At 49.0% G+C, this 17,341-nt stretch overlaps 1 protein-coding gene and 1 long non-coding RNA gene across 5 annotated transcripts in view; one reads left to right on the top strand and one right to left on the bottom strand.

Moving 5' to 3' along the window:
* Nucleotides 1–11,656, top strand: part of LOC138770765 (beta-1,3-galactosyltransferase 5-like) — a 107,743-nt gene extending 96,087 nt beyond the window's left edge. For 3 of the 4 annotated variants that reach the window (XM_069949998.1, XM_069950006.1, XM_069950011.1), the window contains exon 3: nt 10,800–11,655. In XM_069949998.1, the coding sequence (XP_069806099.1) occupies nt 10,800–11,254 (455 nt within the window). In that variant the 3' untranslated portion in view covers nt 11,255–11,655. Of the gene's footprint in view, nt 1–10,799 lie in introns of all 4 variants that reach the window. The other variant, XM_069949990.1, reaches the window with a different exon arrangement.
* LOC138770804 (uncharacterized) lies at nt 11,348–11,875 on the bottom strand. Its single transcript, XR_011359505.1, has 2 exons — nt 11,795–11,875; nt 11,348–11,609 (listed from the first exon to the last, which is right to left on the bottom strand). It is a non-coding gene; the product is annotated as an uncharacterized lncRNA (long non-coding RNA).
* Between the last annotated feature and the right edge of the window lie 5,466 nt (nt 11,876–17,341).

Genomic DNA, 17,341 nt, shown 5'->3' with positions numbered 1-17,341 from the left:
ATCTGGCAGCACCATGATACTTACTGCAGCAGCTGCCCAGGTGAGGACACAGATCTGGCAGCACCATGATACTTACTGCAGCAGCTGCCCAGGTGAGGACACAGATCTGGCAGCACCATGATACTTACTGCAGCAGCCGCCCAGGTGAGGACACAGATCTGGCAGCACCATGATACTTACTGCAGCAGCCGCCCAGGTGAGGACACAGATCTGGCAGCACCATGATACTTACTGCAGCAGCTGCCCAGGTGAGGACACAGATCTGGCAGCACCATGATACTTACTGCAGCAGCCGCCCAGGTGAGGACACAGATCTGGCAGCACCATGATACTTACTGCAGCAGCCGCCCAGGTGAGGACACAGATCTGGCAGCACCATGATACTTACTGCAGCAGCTTCATGGCTTTCCTCACACAGCGGCTTCATACATAAATAAGACGGTCCATAAATAAGGCGGTCCATAAATAAGACGGTCCATGGGGGGGGGGAGCTGACCAGCTCGTCCCTGGCGGTAAGCTCTCCCAGCACTGAGATTCTAGCCCCAGGGTACCTCCCACCGGGGTAGGTCATAGGTCATAGTCTGTCTGTAGTCCCACCTTTTTTTGTTACGGGAAGTTTTTAGAAATGTCTCTATCTTTTTTCTTTTGGGTGAAGTCTAACCGCGCCCTTGCCAGCGGCCTTAGCTGCCATCTTATAGAGCCACCAAACAAATTGTCAGCAGATTCACATCTCAATGCAAACAAATACATACAAAACCATGACTGATACAGCAGAGCAGGAAAAACAACATTTTTATAAACTTCCCCTCTCCACACGACCATGTGAAAAGGAAGAATCTTTGGAAAGGAAAGTCAGACACAAACATAGGCCTGAGCCTGCTCCTATCCTACCACCTGTCCCACAGGAGGACAGAAAAAAACACAAGGAGGAGGGGTCTGTATGGCCTTCTTATAGGGCTCCTAATCAGTCTTCTTTTATTAGTACCATCTATCCTACCATTGCAGGAAGATAGGATCTTCCCCATTCGTGCTGCTGCTGAGGACGTAAGGTAAATAAGAAGGTCAATAAATAAGACGGTCCATAATAAGGAGGTCCATAAATAAGACGGTCCATAATAAGGAGGTCCATAAATAAGACGGTCCATAAATAAGGTGGTACATAAATAAAACAGTCCATAATAAGGCTGTCCATAAATAAGACGGTCCATAATAAGGAGGTCCATAAATAAGACGGTCCATAAATAAGACGGTCCATAATAAGGAGGTCCATAAATAAGACGGTCCATAAATAAGACGGTCCATAAATAAGGTGGTACATAAATAAAACAGTCCATAATAAGGCTGTCCATAATAAGACGGTCCATAAATAAGACGGTTCATAATAAGGCTGTCCATAAATAAGACGGTCCATAATAAGGAGGTCCATAAATAAGACGGTCCATAATAAGACGGTCCATAAACAAGACGGTCCATAAATAAGACGGTCCATAAATAAGGCGGTCCATAAATAAGACGGTCCATGGGGGGGGGGGGGAGCTGACCAGCTCGTCCCTGGCGGTAAGCTCTCCCAGCACTGAGAATCTAGCCCCAGGGTACCTCCCACCGAGGTAGGTCATAGGTCATAGTCTGTCTGTAGTCCCACCCTTTTTTGTTACGGGAAGTTTTTAGAAATGTCTCTTTTTCCTTTTGGGTGAAGTCTAACTGCGCCCTTGCCAGCGGCCTTAGCTGCCATCTTATAGAGCCACCAAACAAATTGTCAGCAGATTCACATCTCAATGTAAACTAGATTTGCATTTCCAGGAAAATACATAGTGCTTGAAAAGAGCGCCCCTTTACCAGTGACTTCCCTTTAAGAGAAACCTGGATCCCATTCCTTTAAGAGCGACATGGGTCCCGTCCCAATAAGAGTGACTTGGGTCCCATACCTTTAAGAGCGACTTGGGTCCATTTAAGAGTGACTTGGGTCCCGTCCCTTTAAGAGCTACATGGATCCCTTTAAGAGCTACATGGATCCCTTTAAGAGCGACTTGGATCCCTTTAAGAGCGACCTGGGTCCCTTAAAGGGACCCAGGTCGCTCTTTAAAGGGAATAATTTTGCTCATAAAGGGACCCAAGTCGCTCTTAATGGGACCCAGGTCGCTCTTAAAGGGACCCAGGTCGCTCTTAAAGGGACCCATTTAGCTCTTAAAGGGACCTATTTCGCTCTTAAAGGGACCCAGGTCGCTCTTAAAGGGACCCAGGTCGCTCTTAAAGGGACCCAGGTCGCTCTTAAAGGGACCCATTTTGCTCTTAAAGGGGCCCAGGTCGCTCTTAAAGGCACCCATTTTGCTCTTAAAGGGATATATTTCGCTCTTAAAGGGACATATTTCGCTGTTAAAGGGACCAAGGTCGCTCTTAAAGGGACTGATTTATCTCTTAAAGGGACATATTTCTCTCTTAAAGGGACCCATTTTGCTCTTAAAGGGACACATTTCGCTCTTGAAGGGACATATTTCGCTCAAAAAGGGACCAAGGTCGCTCTTAAATGGACCGATTTTGCACTTAAAGGAACCAATTTCGCTCTTAAAGGGACCCAGGTCGCTCTTAAAGGGACCCATGTTGCTCTTAAAGGGACATATTTCGCTTTTAAAGGGACATATTTTGCTCTTAAAGGGACATATTTCGCTCTTAAAGGGACATATTTTGCTCTTAAAGGGACCCAGGTCGCTCTTAAAGGGACCCATTTTGCTCTTAAAGGGACCCATTTTGCTCTTAAAGGGACCCAGGTTGCACTTAACCTCTTAAGGACATAGGACGTACCGGTAAGTCCTATGTCCTCACTTGCACTTCAAAGCGGGGCCGCGCGGCGGCCCCGCTTTGAAGTGCCGCGATCCCGGGTGCCGCGAGTAGCCCGGGACCGCTGCTATTAGCGGGCACGGTCTGATCGCCGTGCCCGCTAATTAGCTAATCGGAGGCAGCTGTCAAAGTTGACAGCTGCCTCCGATTACCGGAGGCAACGTTTCCCTGGTGTCTAGTGGGGGAGATCGCTCCTCCGGGACCTTGTCCCGGAGGAGCGATCTCCGTTAATGATGCCGGCCGGGGACGCGTCCAAGATGGCGCCGTCCTCGGCTCGGCACTCGTTCGTTTTCGGCTGCAGCAGCCGAAAGCAAACGAGTGCCGATCTCATGGATCTCTGCAGCATATCTATGCTGCAGAGATCTCTATGAGAGATCACAGTGTATATACTAGAAGTCCCCCAGGGGGAATAACCCTAACCCCAGGGGGGGAATAACCCTAACCCCAGGGGGAATAACCCTAACCCCAGGGGGGCTTCTAGTATATGTGTAAAAAAAATAAATAAAGTGTTGTTAATAGTAAAAAGCCCCCTCCCCTAATAAAAGTCTGAATCACCCCCCTTTTCCCAGGTTATAAATAAAAGTAAACAAATAAATAAATAAATAAACATGTTTGCTATCGCCGCGTGCGTAATCGCCCGAACTATTAATTAATCACATTCCTGATCTCGCACGGTAAACGGCGTCAGCGCAAAAAAATCCCAAAGTGCAAAATTGCGCATTTTTGGTCGCATCAAATCCAGAAAAAATTTAATAAAAAGCGATCAAAAAGTCGTATATGCGCAATCAAGGTACCGATAGAAAGAACATGTCATGGCGCAAAAAATGACACCTGACACAGCCCCATAGACCAAAGGATAAAAGTGCTATAAGCCTGGGAATGGGGCGATTGTAAGGAACGTATATTGGTTAACAACGGTTTGAATTTTTTACAGGCCATCAGATACAATATAAGTTATACATGTTATATATCGTTTTAATCGTAACGACTTGAGGAACATGCATAACAAGTCAGTTTTACCCCAGGGCGAATGGCGTAAAAACACAGTTCCCCCAAATAAAAGAAATGCGGTTTTTTTTTCAATTTCACCACACTTTGAATTTTTTTTCTGGTTTCGCAGTGTACTTTATGCAAAAATTCAGCCGTCATTGCAAAGTACAATTAGTGAGGCAAAAAATAAGGGCTCATGTGGGTTTCTAGGTGGAAAAATGCAAGTGCTATGGCCTTTTAAACACAAGGAGGAAAAACCGAAAACGTAAAAACGAAAATGGGCCATGTCCTTAAAGGGTTAAAGGGACCCATTTCGCTCTTAAAGGGACCCAGGTCGCTCTTAAAGGGACCCATTTTGCTCTTAAAGGGACCCAGGTCGCTCTTAAAGGGACCAATTTCACGCTTAAAGGGACCAATTTCGCTCTTAAAGGGACCCAGGTCGCTCTTAAAGGGACCCATTTTGCTCTTAAAGGGACATATTTTGCTCTTAAAGGGACATATTTCGCTCTTAAAGGGACATATTTTGCTCTTAAAGGGACATATTTTGCTCTTAAAGGGACCCAGGTCGCTCTTAAAGGGACCCATTTCGCTCTTAAAGGGACCCATTTCGCTCTTAAAGGGACCCATTTTGCTCTTAAAGGGACCCAGATCGCTCTTAAAGGGACCCATTTTTCTCTTAAAGGGACCCATTTCACTCTTAAAGGGACCCAGGTTGCTCTTAAAAGGACCCATTTTGCTCTTAAAGCGACATATTTCGCTCTTAAAGGGACCCCGGTCGCTCATAAAGGGATATATTTCGCTCTTAAAGGGACATATTTCGCTCTTAAAGGGACATATTTCGCTCTTAAAGGGACCCAGGTCGCTCTTAAAGGGACATATTTTGCTCTAGAAGGGACCCAGGTTGCTCTTAAAGGGACCAATTTCGCTCTTAAAGGGACCTTGGTCGCTCTTGAAGGGACATATTTCGCTCTTAAAAGGACCCATGTCGCTCTTAAAAGGGACCCGGGCCGCTCTTAAAGGGACCCAGGTCGCTCTAGCGACATGGGTCTCTTTAAGAGCGACATGGGTCCCATACCTTTTGGAGTGTCCCATCCGTTTAAGAGCAACTTGGGTCCCGTCCCTTTAAGAGCGACTTGGATCCCTTTAAGAGCTACATGGGACCCTTTAAGAGCGACTTGAGTCCCGTCCCTTTAAGAGCGACTTGGGTCCTGCCACTTTAAGAGCGACTTGGGTACCTTTAAGAACGACTTGGGTCCCTTTAAGAGCGACATGGCTCCCGTCCCTTTAAGAGCAACTTGGGTCCCTTTAAGAGCGACATGGCTCCCGTCCCTTTAATAGAGACTTGGGTCCCTTTAAGAGCGACTTGCGTTCCTTTAAGGGTGACCTGGGTCCCTTTAAGAGCGATCTGAGTACTTATAATGGTAAAGATCATTGCTCGGTTACCATGACAATCTTACTCATGTCGGGGAGACAAAATCGTTAAGGACCTTCCATATATTACATCTTCTATTGGCCAATAGTGGACATGTGACTGTGGATGGTGTGATACATTGCATGACGAGACCTTAGAGTTCCTATTGGCTGCTATATTTCAGCTATTTGCATATGTGCTGTGATTGGCTGTTAGCGGTTAGAGTGTGGCCATTATTTGCAATGGGCCATTATTTTCTATGGGAAATTTGGGGTCGTTTAACGTAAATTTCTTAAAAACGACAAATCCGATCGAAACGAAAAATAGAAAGCACACCACACACCGCCGAGGGCTTCGAAACGCAGTTTGAACGGAGTGTGTGCACAAAGCGGTTCGGGCTGTATTATGCGCAGAAAAATGGCTGGAAGAAGAAGAAGAAGAAGAAGAATACGGATTACAATATAGTGCACTATAACAAATACATACAAAACATACATTTACATTTACAATACATTTCCTCAGAAATAAATAAGGATTGTAGATTGTCGGAATTTTTTTCCACCACTTTTTTGCAGTTGTTCAGTTCTCCCCCGCCAGCTTTGTCAGCGCCATCTTGCCATGTGGAATCTTCGGCAGCTTTTCCCAGGTCCCTTTTATGAAGCTGTGGGTATGGTCATTTAAAAACTGTCAGACAGCAGAGTAAAAAACCAAACGTCTGAACCTCCATAGAAGATGCAATTTTCCTTAAGGGTGCCTTCACACCTAGCGACTCGCAGCGTAAATTACACTGCGAGTCGGGTAGGTCCTGGCAGATCACTTTCACTACATACACACAGCAGTCTGAACGACCACTGCGTGTATGTAATTCTGCCGGCCCCTTAACCCCTTCAGCTGCTGCCCGGCTCCCGCTCTGTATACATTACCTGTCCTCACTGCACAGGTCCCAGCATACTGCTCTACCGCCCGACCAATCAGTGTGTTGCCCTGCCGCAGCCACTGATTGGCATTAAGCTGGGACCCGTGCAGCAAGGACAGGTAATGTATACAGAGCGGGAGCCGGGCAGGAGCTTAAGGGGCCGGCAGAATTACATACACACAGCGGTCTGTGTATGTAGTGAAAGTGATCTGCCAGGACCTACCTGACTCGCAGCGTAATTTACACTGCGAGTCGCTGGGTGTGAGGGCACCCTAAGACTTTCAACAGTGTGATGTAAACCCACCAATCCACATTCCCTTCCTTGTGTCCCCCGCCTGGGAGGGAATAACAGAATATGGTAAGCTATTGCTTCTTATCCCTCCAGGAAGGTCCCAGCCAAGGGGCGGCTCCTGTAGGGAAACCACCAAAACCACCATATTAAGGCCAGGTATCCATCCACAGACATCCTCATCACTGTGGAGCAGGATTCTGGCTTAAAGGAGAAATGCTTATAAAGGGCTTTTTTCCCTGCACTTACTACTGCATCAAGGCTTCACTTCCTGGATAACACGGGGATGTCACTTCCTGGATAACATGGTGATGTCACTTCCCGGATAACATGGGGATGTCCCTTCCTGGATAACATGGTGATGTCACTTCCTGGATAACATGGTGATGTCACTTCCTGGATAACATGGTGATGTCACTTACTGGATAACATGGGGATGTCACGACTCCCAGAGCTGTGTGGGCTGTGGCTGCTGGAGAGGATGATGGCAGGAGGACACTAAGGGACACTGAACATCCCTCTGCCATCATCCTCTCCAGCAGCCACAGCCCGCACAGCTCTGTGAGTCGGGTCGTGACATCACCTTGTTACCTAGGAAGGGACATCAGCATGTTATGCAGGAAGTGACATCACAATGTTATCCAGGAAGGGACATCACCATGTTATCCAGGAAGGGACATCACCATGTTATCCAGGAAGGGACATCACCATGTTATCCAGGAAGGGACATCACCATGTTATCCAGGAAGGGACATCCCCGTCTTATCGAGGAAGGAACATCACCATGTTATCCAGGAAGTGACATCCCCATGTTATCCAGGAAGGGACATCACCATGTTATCCAGGAAGTGACATCACCATGTTATCCAGGAAGTGACATCACCGTGTTATCCAGGAAGTGACATCACAGAGTTATCCAGGAAGTGACATCACCATGTTATCCAGGAAGTGAAGCCTTGACGCAGTAGTAAGTGTAAATTGGTGATTTGTATAACTTTTCGGGGGCAATACAATACTTTAATAAAAATTTTCACCGGACTTCTCCTTTAATAAGTAGGATCACCACCAGGCTCTCCCCCAGTATAAGGAGGGTGACCACCAGGCTCTCTCCCCCGGTGTAAGGAGGGTCACCGCCAGGCTCTCTCCCAGTATAAGGAAGTTCACCACCAGGCTCTCTCCCCCGGTATAAGGAGGGTCACCACCAGGCTCTCTCCCCCAGTATAAGGAGGGTCACCACCAGGCTCTCCCCTGGTATAAGGAGGGTCACCGCCAGGCTCTCCCCCAGTATAAGGAGGGTCACCACCAGGCTCTCTCCCCCGGTGTAAGGAAGGTCACCACCAGGCTCTCCCCCAGTATAAGGAGGGTCACCACCAGGCTCTCTCCCCCAGTATAAGGAGGGTCACCACCAGGCTCTCTCCCCCAGTATAAGGAGGGTCACCACCAGGCTCTCCCCTGGTATAAGGAGGGTCACCGCCAGGCTCTCTCCCCCAGTATAAGGAGGGTCACCACCAGGCTCTCTCCTCCAGTAGAAGGAGGGTCACCACCTTGTTCTTTCCCCCAGTATAATGAAGGTCAGCACTGTGGTGTCCCACCACGGGTGTTGCTGATTTTTACACCCCACGGAAAAGTCTTTACTTCAAATAACTATGGTAATGAAGTAGTTCCTAAGTTTTGCCACAAGATGTCGTTATTGTATGTAACTGTACCTTTATTTTGCACAGCTGTAGGTAACTAAAGGGTTATTGTTTGTTGTATTCTGTGTACCAATGAGAACCCTCTTTTCTTCTCTACCTATCTATTAGCTTGTTTCTCTCTATGCTTTCTTCTCCACCACTCACAGGGGACATTACACCTCCTGTAGGAAGTTGTCACATGGGGAGAAGAAGTATACACCCACACTTAGGGAGTCTTAACCAACTCTTGGTAGAGAGAGGACGCAAGACAAGTTGGTCCCTGCTGTAGTCCATCTGGGCCCTGGCTTTTCCAGGTCCCCACACCTAGTCCAGTGTAGTCTGAAGTGTGGACAAGGAAAGGACAAGTCAGAGATCACCCCAACCCACGCCAAGAACATTTCTAAAGGTGCAGGACAGTGTCCTGAAACAAGAGGAACTGATCCGGATAGAGCAAAGTTGCTAGAAGCCTACGTACTCTATCTTGCAGCGCGGGTGTAACCAGGAGATCTTGGCCACTCTGCTCATCTCAGGTAACAAGGTCTGGGGCTTGTGTCACCCTCATAGAATGGGGGACCAGACACTGTAGGGCAACTGGTGGTACACGACAGATAAGGTTGAAACACGGGAAAAAGTAAACTTCTATTTTCAAGTCTTCAGTATTCTACTACTACTTGTTCATCTCTCGCCCCCAGTATAAGGAGTGTCACCACCATGTGTGTTGTCCTCTAGAAGATGATGTCATGTGTGTTGTCTCCTAGGAGATGATGTCATGTGTGTTGTCTTCTAGGTGGTGATGTCTTGTGTGTTGTCCACTTGGTGGTGATGTCATGTGTGTTCTCCTCTAGGTGATGTCATGTGTGTTGTCTTCTAGGAGACAATGTCATGGTTTTGTCTTCTAGGTGATGATGTCACGTGTGTTGTCCTCTAGGTGATGATGTCACGTGTGTTGTCCTCTAGGTGGTGATGTCACGTGTGTTGTCCTCTAGGTGGTGATGTCATGTGTGTTCTCTTCTAGGTGGTGATGTCATGTGTGTTGTCCTCCAGGTGGTGATGTCATGTGTGTTGTCCTCTAGGTGGTGATGTCACATGTGTTGTACTCTAGGTGGTGATGTCATGTGTGTTGTCCTCCAGGTGGTGATGTCAGTGTGTTGTCTTCTAGGTGGTGATGTCATGTATGTTGTCTTCTAGGTGGTGATGTCATGTGTTGTTATGTTTGTGTGTAATGCCTCTTGGTGGTGATGTCTTGTGTGTTGTCTTCTAGGTGATGATGTCATGTGTGTTGTCTCCTAGGAGATGATGTCATGTGTGATGTCTTCTAGGTGATGATGTCATGTGTGTTGTCCTCCAGGTTGTTATGTCATGTGTGTTGTCCTCTAGGTGGGGATGCTATGTGTGTTGTCCTCTAGGCGCTAATGGCATGTGTTGTTACGTTTGTGTGTATTGCCCCTTGGTGGTGATGTCTTGTGTTGTTACGTTTTTGTGTATTGCCTCTTGGTGGTGATGTCTTGTGTTGTTACGTTTTTGTGTATTGCCTCTTGGTGGTGATGTCTTGTGTTGTTACGTTTTTGTGTATTGCCTCTTGGTGGTGATATCTTGTGTTGTTACGTTTTTGTGTATTGCCTCTGGGTGGTGATGTCTTGTGTTGTTACGTTTTTGTGTATTGCCCCTTTGTGGTAATGTCTTGTGTTGTTATGTTTGTGTGTATTGCCTCTTGGTGGTGATGTCTTGTGTTGTTACGTTTGTGTGTATTGCCCCTTGGTGGTGATGTCTTGTGTTGTTATGTTTGTGTGTATTGCCTCTTGGTGGTGATGTCTTGTGTTGTTACGTTTGTGTGTATTGCCCCTTGGTGGTGATGTCTTGTGTTGTTACGTTTGTGTGTATTGCCCCTTGGTGGTGATGTCTTGTGTTGTTACGTTTGTGTGTATTGCCCCTTGGTGGTGATGTCTTGTGTTGTTATGTTTGTGTGTATTGCCTCTTGGTGGTGATGTCTTGTGTTGTTACGTTTGTGTGTATTGCCCCTTGGTGGTGATGTCTTGTGTTGTTACGTTTGTGTGTATTGCCTCTTGGTGGTGATGTCTTGTGTTGTTACGTTTGTGTGTATTGCCCCTTGGTGGTGATGTCTTGTGTTGTTACGTTTGTGTGTATTGCCCCTTGGTGGTGATGTCTTGTGTTGTTACGTTTGTGTGTATTGCCCCTTGGTGGTGATGTCTTGTGTTGTTACGTTTGTGTGTATTGCCCCTTGGTGGTGATGTCTTGTGTTGTTACGTTTGTGTGTATTGCCCCTTGGTGGTGATGTCTTGTGTTGTTATGTTTGTGTGTATTACCCCTTGGTGGTGATGTCTTGTGTTGTTATGTTTGTGTGTATTGCCTCTTGGTGGTGATGTCTTGTGTTGTTATGTTTGTGTGTATTGCCCCTTGGTGGTGATGTGTTGTTACGTTTGTGTGTATTGCCCCTTGGTGGTGATGTCTTGTGTTGTTATGTTTGTGTGTATTACCCCTTGGTGGTGATGTCTTGTGTTGTTATGTTTGTGTGTATTACCCCTTGGTGGTGATGTCTTGTGTTGTTACGTTTGTGTGTATTGCCTCTTGGTGGTGATGTCTTGTGTTGTTATGTTTGTGTGTATTGCCTTTTGGTGTTGATGTCTTCTTAGTATTGTCTTTCATTCCGTGGTTCTTGTCTTGTAGGAGATGATGATGTCTTTGTGAATCCAGCCTCCTTGGTCCAGCACATTAAGGCTCACACTTCATCCCCATTGATGTTGCTTGGTGCACTCCAGAGACATTCCAACGTTCTTCGCTACTCCAAGTACCAAGTCTCAAAAAACTTGCTCCCAAACGCTAAATATCCCTACTTCCTGTCCGGTGGAGGTTTCCTGTTCCCAGGAGCCTTGGTTGCGCTCCTGTACCACACATCCCAGAAGATTCCTGTATTTCCACTGGATGATGTATATTTTGGGTTCTTGTGTTTAGCCGCCAATCTGACTCTTCACCATGACGATCGCTTTCATGTTTTTGGACTAAAATTCGACCCTTGTGACTACCAGCGAGCTTTTGTGGTGCACAAGATACAGTCCGAATTCCTGCTACATATCTGGGATCTAGTCCAAGAAGCCCAGTGTAATAGCCCAGGGGCCACTTAAGTGATGGAGGGCGACCAGGACGGGGAAACATACAGCGCCAAGGCTTCTCGGGAGGCCGCAAAGGAATCAGCAATGACACAAAATCCAGGATAATTTATTTTTGTATGGAAATATTTATTATTGGAGGCTTATGTCTACAGGGAGCAAGCGCACCTAGTACTGGGCAGATGTAGAAGAGCTGGTTCTCATGGCGTCATCTTATCGGAGAATACGGGAACATCAAGCTGTCGGGCTCACTCCTGTATTAGGAACATTGGGAAACTGCACGTTGGGTCACAGGATCCTCCTCGCGGTGTCGCACAGACTTCTCTTTGGGGATCTCATGCTCAAACAGATGGAAACTTGGAAACATTTTCTTTTAGTAAAAAAAAGTAAAAACTCTGTGATCAACTTTACTTCTCTTACAGTACAATGATGTTTATACATTCCAATGTACAGGTATAGCACTTCCCAGGAGTATACAAAACCAAACAAGTCTATACCCCAGCAGTATTCCTAATCTTATATAAGCCTATACAATGTCCACAATCTGTTAATCACCTGTCCTGTATCTGGGTCCCTCCTCCTGCTGTAATCACCTGTCCTGTATCTGGGTCCCTCCTGCTGTATTCACCTGTCCTGTATCTAAGTCTCTCCTGCTGTAATCACCTGTCCTGTATCTGGGCCCCTCCTGCTGTAATCACCTGTCCTGTATCTAAGTCCCTCCTGCTGTAATCACCTGTCCTGTATCTGGGCCCCTCCTGCTGTAATCACCTGTCCTGTATCTGGGTCCCTCCTCCTGCTGTAATCACCTGTCCTGTATCTGGGTCCCTCCTGCTGTAATCACCTGTCCTGTATCTGGGCCCCTCCTGCTGTAATCACCTGTCCTGTATCTGGGCCCCTCCTGCTGTAATCACCTGTCCTGTATCTGGGTCCCTCCTGCTGTAATCACCTGTTCTGTATCTAGGTCCCTCCTGCTGTAATCACCTGTCCTGTATCTGGTCCCCTCCTGCTGTAATCACCTGTCCTGTATCTGGGTCCCTCCTGCTGTAATCACCTGTTCTGTATCTAGGTCCCTCCTGCTGTAATCACCTGTCCTGTATCTGGGTCCCTCCTGCTGTAATCACCTGTCCTGTATCTGGGTCCCTCCTCCTGCTGTAATCACCTGTCCTGTATCTGGGTCCCTCCTCCTGCTGTAATCACCTGTCCTGTATCTGGGCCCCTCCTGCTGTAATCACCTGTCCTGTATCTGGGTCCTTCCTGCTGTAATCACCTGTCCTGTATCTGGGCCCCTCCTGCTGATATCACCTGTCCTGTATCTGGGCCCCTCCTTCTGTAATCACCTGTCCTGTAACTGGGTCCCTCCTGCTGTAATCACCTGTCCTGTATCTGGGTCCTTCCTGCTGTAATCACCTGTCCTGTATCTGGGTCCCTCCTCCTGCTGTAATCACCTGTCCTGTATCTGGGTCCCTCCTGCTGTAATCACCTGTCCTGTATCTGGGCCCTTTCTGCTGTAATCACCTGTCCTGTATCTGGGTCCCTCCTGCTGTAATCACCTGTCCTGTATCTGGGCCCTTTCTGCTGTAATCACCTGTCCTGTATCTGGGCCCTTTCTGCTGTAATCACCTGTCCTGTATCTGGGCCCTTTCTGCTGTAATCACCTGTCCTGTATCTAGGTCCCTCCTCCTGCTGTAATCACCTGTCCTGTATCTGGGTCCCTCCTCCTGCTGTAATCACCTGTCCTGTATCTGGGTCCCTCCTCCTGCTGTAATCACCTGTCCTGTATCTGGGTCCCTCCTGCTGTAATCACCTGTCCTGTATCTGGGCCCCTCCTTCTGTAATCACCTGTCCTGTAACTGGGTCCCTCCTGCTGTAATCACCTGTCCTGTATCTGGGTACTTCCTGCTGTAATCACCTGTCCTGTATCTGGGTCCCTCCTCCTGCTGTAATCACCTGTCCTGTATCTGGGTCCCTACTGCTGTAATCACCTGTCCTGTATCTGGGTCCCTCCTCCTGCTGTAATCACCTGCCCTGTATCTGGGTCCCTCCTCCTGCTGTAATCACCTGTCCTGTATCTGGATGTATATGTGACCTGTATACTGGTGTAAATCCTCTATTGGAGCTGCAGAGGCAATGTAATGCTGCACAGTGTGAATGGGCCGTTACAAGGATAGAAGAGGTAATATTGTGTGAATACTATATGGAGGAGACCCCCTGGCACCCAGAGACCCCCCCCCCCCCCCACTGTATCTCTAGGTCCTCAGAGTGTGGGGGGTGACATCTCAGGTGGCGGAAGGTTCTGGAATCACGTGTACACGGAGTGCAGTTTATTACAGGGTTATTATCAGATACACAATGTCCTGTGTGTCCCGGCCCAGTGAGAAGAACAAGGAAACAGCGAGATATTAACCCCTCAGGGCACGCTTACACTTACCGGAAAATGCCCAGAATCCCACAGGAAATCGTGCAGATCCTCAACTCTGTGCCCCCCCCCCCCACGATGATAGTGCCCCCTTACTGTCCCTACATGATAATAGTGCCCCCTTACAGTGATAGTCCCCCTTACTGCCCTTACACGATGATAGTGCCCCCTTACTGTCCCTACATGATAATAGTGCCCCCTTACTGTCCCTACATGATAATAGTGCCCCCTTACAGTGATAGTGCCCTCTTACTGTCCCTATGCAATGATAGTGTCCCCTTACTGCCCCTGCACAATGATCGTGCCCCCTTACTGCCCCTGCACAATGATCGTGCCCCCTTACTGCCCCTACACAATGATAGTGCCCTCTTACTGCCGCTACACAATGATAGTGCCTCCTTACTGCCCCTACATGATAATAGTGCCTGCTTACAACCCCTACACAATAATAGTGCCTTCTTACTGCCCCTACACAATGATAGTGCCCCCTTACTTCCCCTACACAATGATCGTGCCCCCTTACTTCCCCTACACAATGATAGTGCCCCCTTACTTCCCCTACACAATGATAGTGCCCCCTTACTTCCCCTACACAATGATAGTGCCCCCTTACTTCCCCTACACAATGATAGTGCCCCCTTACTTCCCCTACACAATGATAGTGCCTCCTTACTGCCCCTACAGGTAGGAGAGCTCCCGCACAGGTGTGACAGAATGTTGTATGAGCCTTATTACCTCCCAGAATAACTGCACTGAGGAGCATATCAGCCATGTGTCCTTTGTCCCTGTACTGAGGAGCATATCCGCCATGTGTCCTCGTACTGGGGAGCATATCCGCCATGTGTCCTCGTACTGGGGAGCATATCTGCCATGTGTCCTCGTACTGGGGAGCATATCTGCCATGTGTCCTCGTACTGGGGAGCATATCCGCCATGTGTCCTCGTACTGGGGAGCATATCTGCCATGTGTCCTCGTACTGGGGAGCATATCTGCCATGTGTCCTCGTACTGGGGAGCATATCCGCCATGTGTCCTCGTACTGGGGAGCATATCCGCCATGTGTCCTCGTACTGGGGAGCATATCCGCCATGTGTCCTTGTGCTGGGGAGCATAGCTGCCATGTGTCCTCGTACTGGGGAGCATATCTGCCATGTGTCCTCGTACTGGGGAGCATATCCGCCATGTGTCCTCGTACTGGGGAGCATATCTGCCATGTGTCCTCTGTCCCAGTACTGGGGAGCATATCTGCCATGTGTCCTCTGTCCCAGTACTGGGGAGCATATCTGCCATGTGTCCTCTGTCCCTGTACTGAGGAGCATATCTGCCATGTGTCCTCGTACTGGGGAGCATATCTGCCATGTGTCCTCGTACTGGGGAGCATATCTGCCATGTGTCCTCGTACTGGGGAGCATATCTGCCATGTGCCCTTTGTTCCAGTACTGGGGAGCATATCTGCCATGTGTCATCGTACTGGGGAGCATATCTGCCATGTGTCCTCGTACTGGGGAGCATATCCGCCATGTGTCCTCGTACTGGGGGGCATATCTGCCATGTGTCCTCGTACTGGGGAGCATATCTGCCATGTGTCCTCGTACTGGGGAGCATATCCGCCATGTGTCCTCGTACTGGGGGGCATATCTGCCATGTGTCCTCGTACTGGGGAGCATATCTGCCATGTGTCCTTGTACTGGGGAGCATATCTGCCATGTGTCCTCTGTCCCTGTACTGGGGAGCATATCTGCCATGTGTCCTCTGTCCCTGTACTGGGGAGCATGTCTGCCATGTGTCCTCGTACTGGGGGGCATATCTGCCATGTGTCCTCGTACTGGGGAGCATATCCGCCATGTGTCCTCGTACTGGGGAGCATATCCGCCATGTGTCCTCGTACTGGGGAGCATATCCGCCATGTGTCCTCGTACTGGGGAGCATATCCGCCATGTGTCCTCTGTCCCCACACTGGGGAGCATATCCACCATGTGTCCTCATACTGGGGAGCATATCCACCATGTGTCCTCATACTGGGGAGCATATCCACCATGTGTCCCCTGTCCACATACTGGGGAGCATATCTTCCATGTGTCATCTGTCCCTGTACTGGGGTACATATCTGCCATGCGTCCTCTGTCCTCGTACTGACAAGCATATCCGCCATGTGTCCTCGTACTGGGGAGCATATCTGCCATGTGTCCTCGTACTGGGGAACATATCCGCCATGTGTCCTCGTACTGGGGAGCATATCTGCCATGTGTCCTCGTACTGGGGAGCATATCCGCCATGTGTCCTCGTACTGGGGAGCATATCCGCCATGTGTCCTCGTACTGGGGAACATATCCGCCATGTGTCCTCGTACTGGGGAGCATATCCGCCATGTGTCCTCGTACTGGGGAGCATATCTGCCATGTGTCCTCGTACTGGGGAACATATCCGCCATGTGTCCTCATACTGGGGAGCATATCTGCCATGTGTCCTCGTACTGGGGAACATATCCGCCATGTGTCCTCGTACTGGGGAGCATATCTGCCATGTGTCCTTGTGCTGGGGAGCATATCTTCCATGTGTCCTCGGTCCCCGTACTGGGGAGCATATCTGCCATGTGTCCTCGTACTGGGGAGCATATCCGCCATGTGTCCTTGTACTGGGGAGCATATCTGCCATGTGTCCTCTGTCCCCGAACTGGGAAGCATATCCGCCATGTGTCCTCTGTCCCTGTACTGGGGAGCAAATCCGCCATGTGTCCTCTGTCCTCGTACTGGGGAGCATATCTTCCATGTGTCCTCTGTCCTCGTACTGGGAAGCATATCCGCCATGTGTCCTCTGTCCTCGTACTGGGAAGCATATCCGCCATGTGTCCTCTGTCCCTGTACTGGGGAGCATATCCGCCATGTGTCCTCTGTCCTCGTACTGGGGAGCATATCTTCCATGTGTCCTCTGTCCCCGTACTGGGGAGCATATCCGCCATGTGTCCTCTGTCCCCGTACTGGGGAGCATATCCGCCATGTGTCCTCTGTCCTCGTACTGAGGAGCATATCTGCCATGTGTCCTCGTACTGGGGAGCATATCTGCCATGTGTCCTCGTACTGGGGAGCATATCCGCCATGTGTCCTCGTACTGGGGAGCATATCTGCCATGTGTCCTCTGTCCCTGTACTGGGGAGCATATCTGCCATGTGTCCTCTGTCCCTGTACTGAGGAGCATATCTGCCATGTGTCCTCGTACTGGGGAGCATATCTGCCATGTGTCCTCGTACTGGGGAGCATATCTGCCATGTGTCCTTGTGCTGGGGAGCATATCTGCCATGTGTCCTCTGTCCCAGTACTGGGGAGCATATCTGCCATGTGCCCTTTGTTCCAGTACTGGGGAGCATATCTGCCATGTGTCATCGTACTGGGGAGCATATCTGCCATGTGTCCTCGTACTGGGGAGCATATCCGCCATGTGTCCTCGTACTGGGGGGCATATCTGCCATGTGTCCTCGTACTGGGGAGCATATCTGCCATGTGTCCTCGTACTGGGGAGCATATCCGCCATGTGTCCTCGTACTGGGGGGCATATCTGCCATGTGTCCTCGTACTGGGGAGCATATCTGCCATGTGTCCTTGTACTGGGGAGCATATCTGCCATGTGTCCTTGTACTGGGGAGCATATCTGCCATGTGTCCTCTGTCCCTGTACTGGGGAGCATATCTGC

The sequence above is a fragment of the Dendropsophus ebraccatus genome, chromosome 1 (assembly GCF_027789765.1).
Source record: "Dendropsophus ebraccatus isolate aDenEbr1 chromosome 1, aDenEbr1.pat, whole genome shotgun sequence".
NCBI classification, from domain to species: Eukaryota; Metazoa; Chordata; class Amphibia; order Anura; family Hylidae; genus Dendropsophus; species Dendropsophus ebraccatus.
This window is presented reverse-complemented; position numbering and strand designations above follow the sequence as displayed.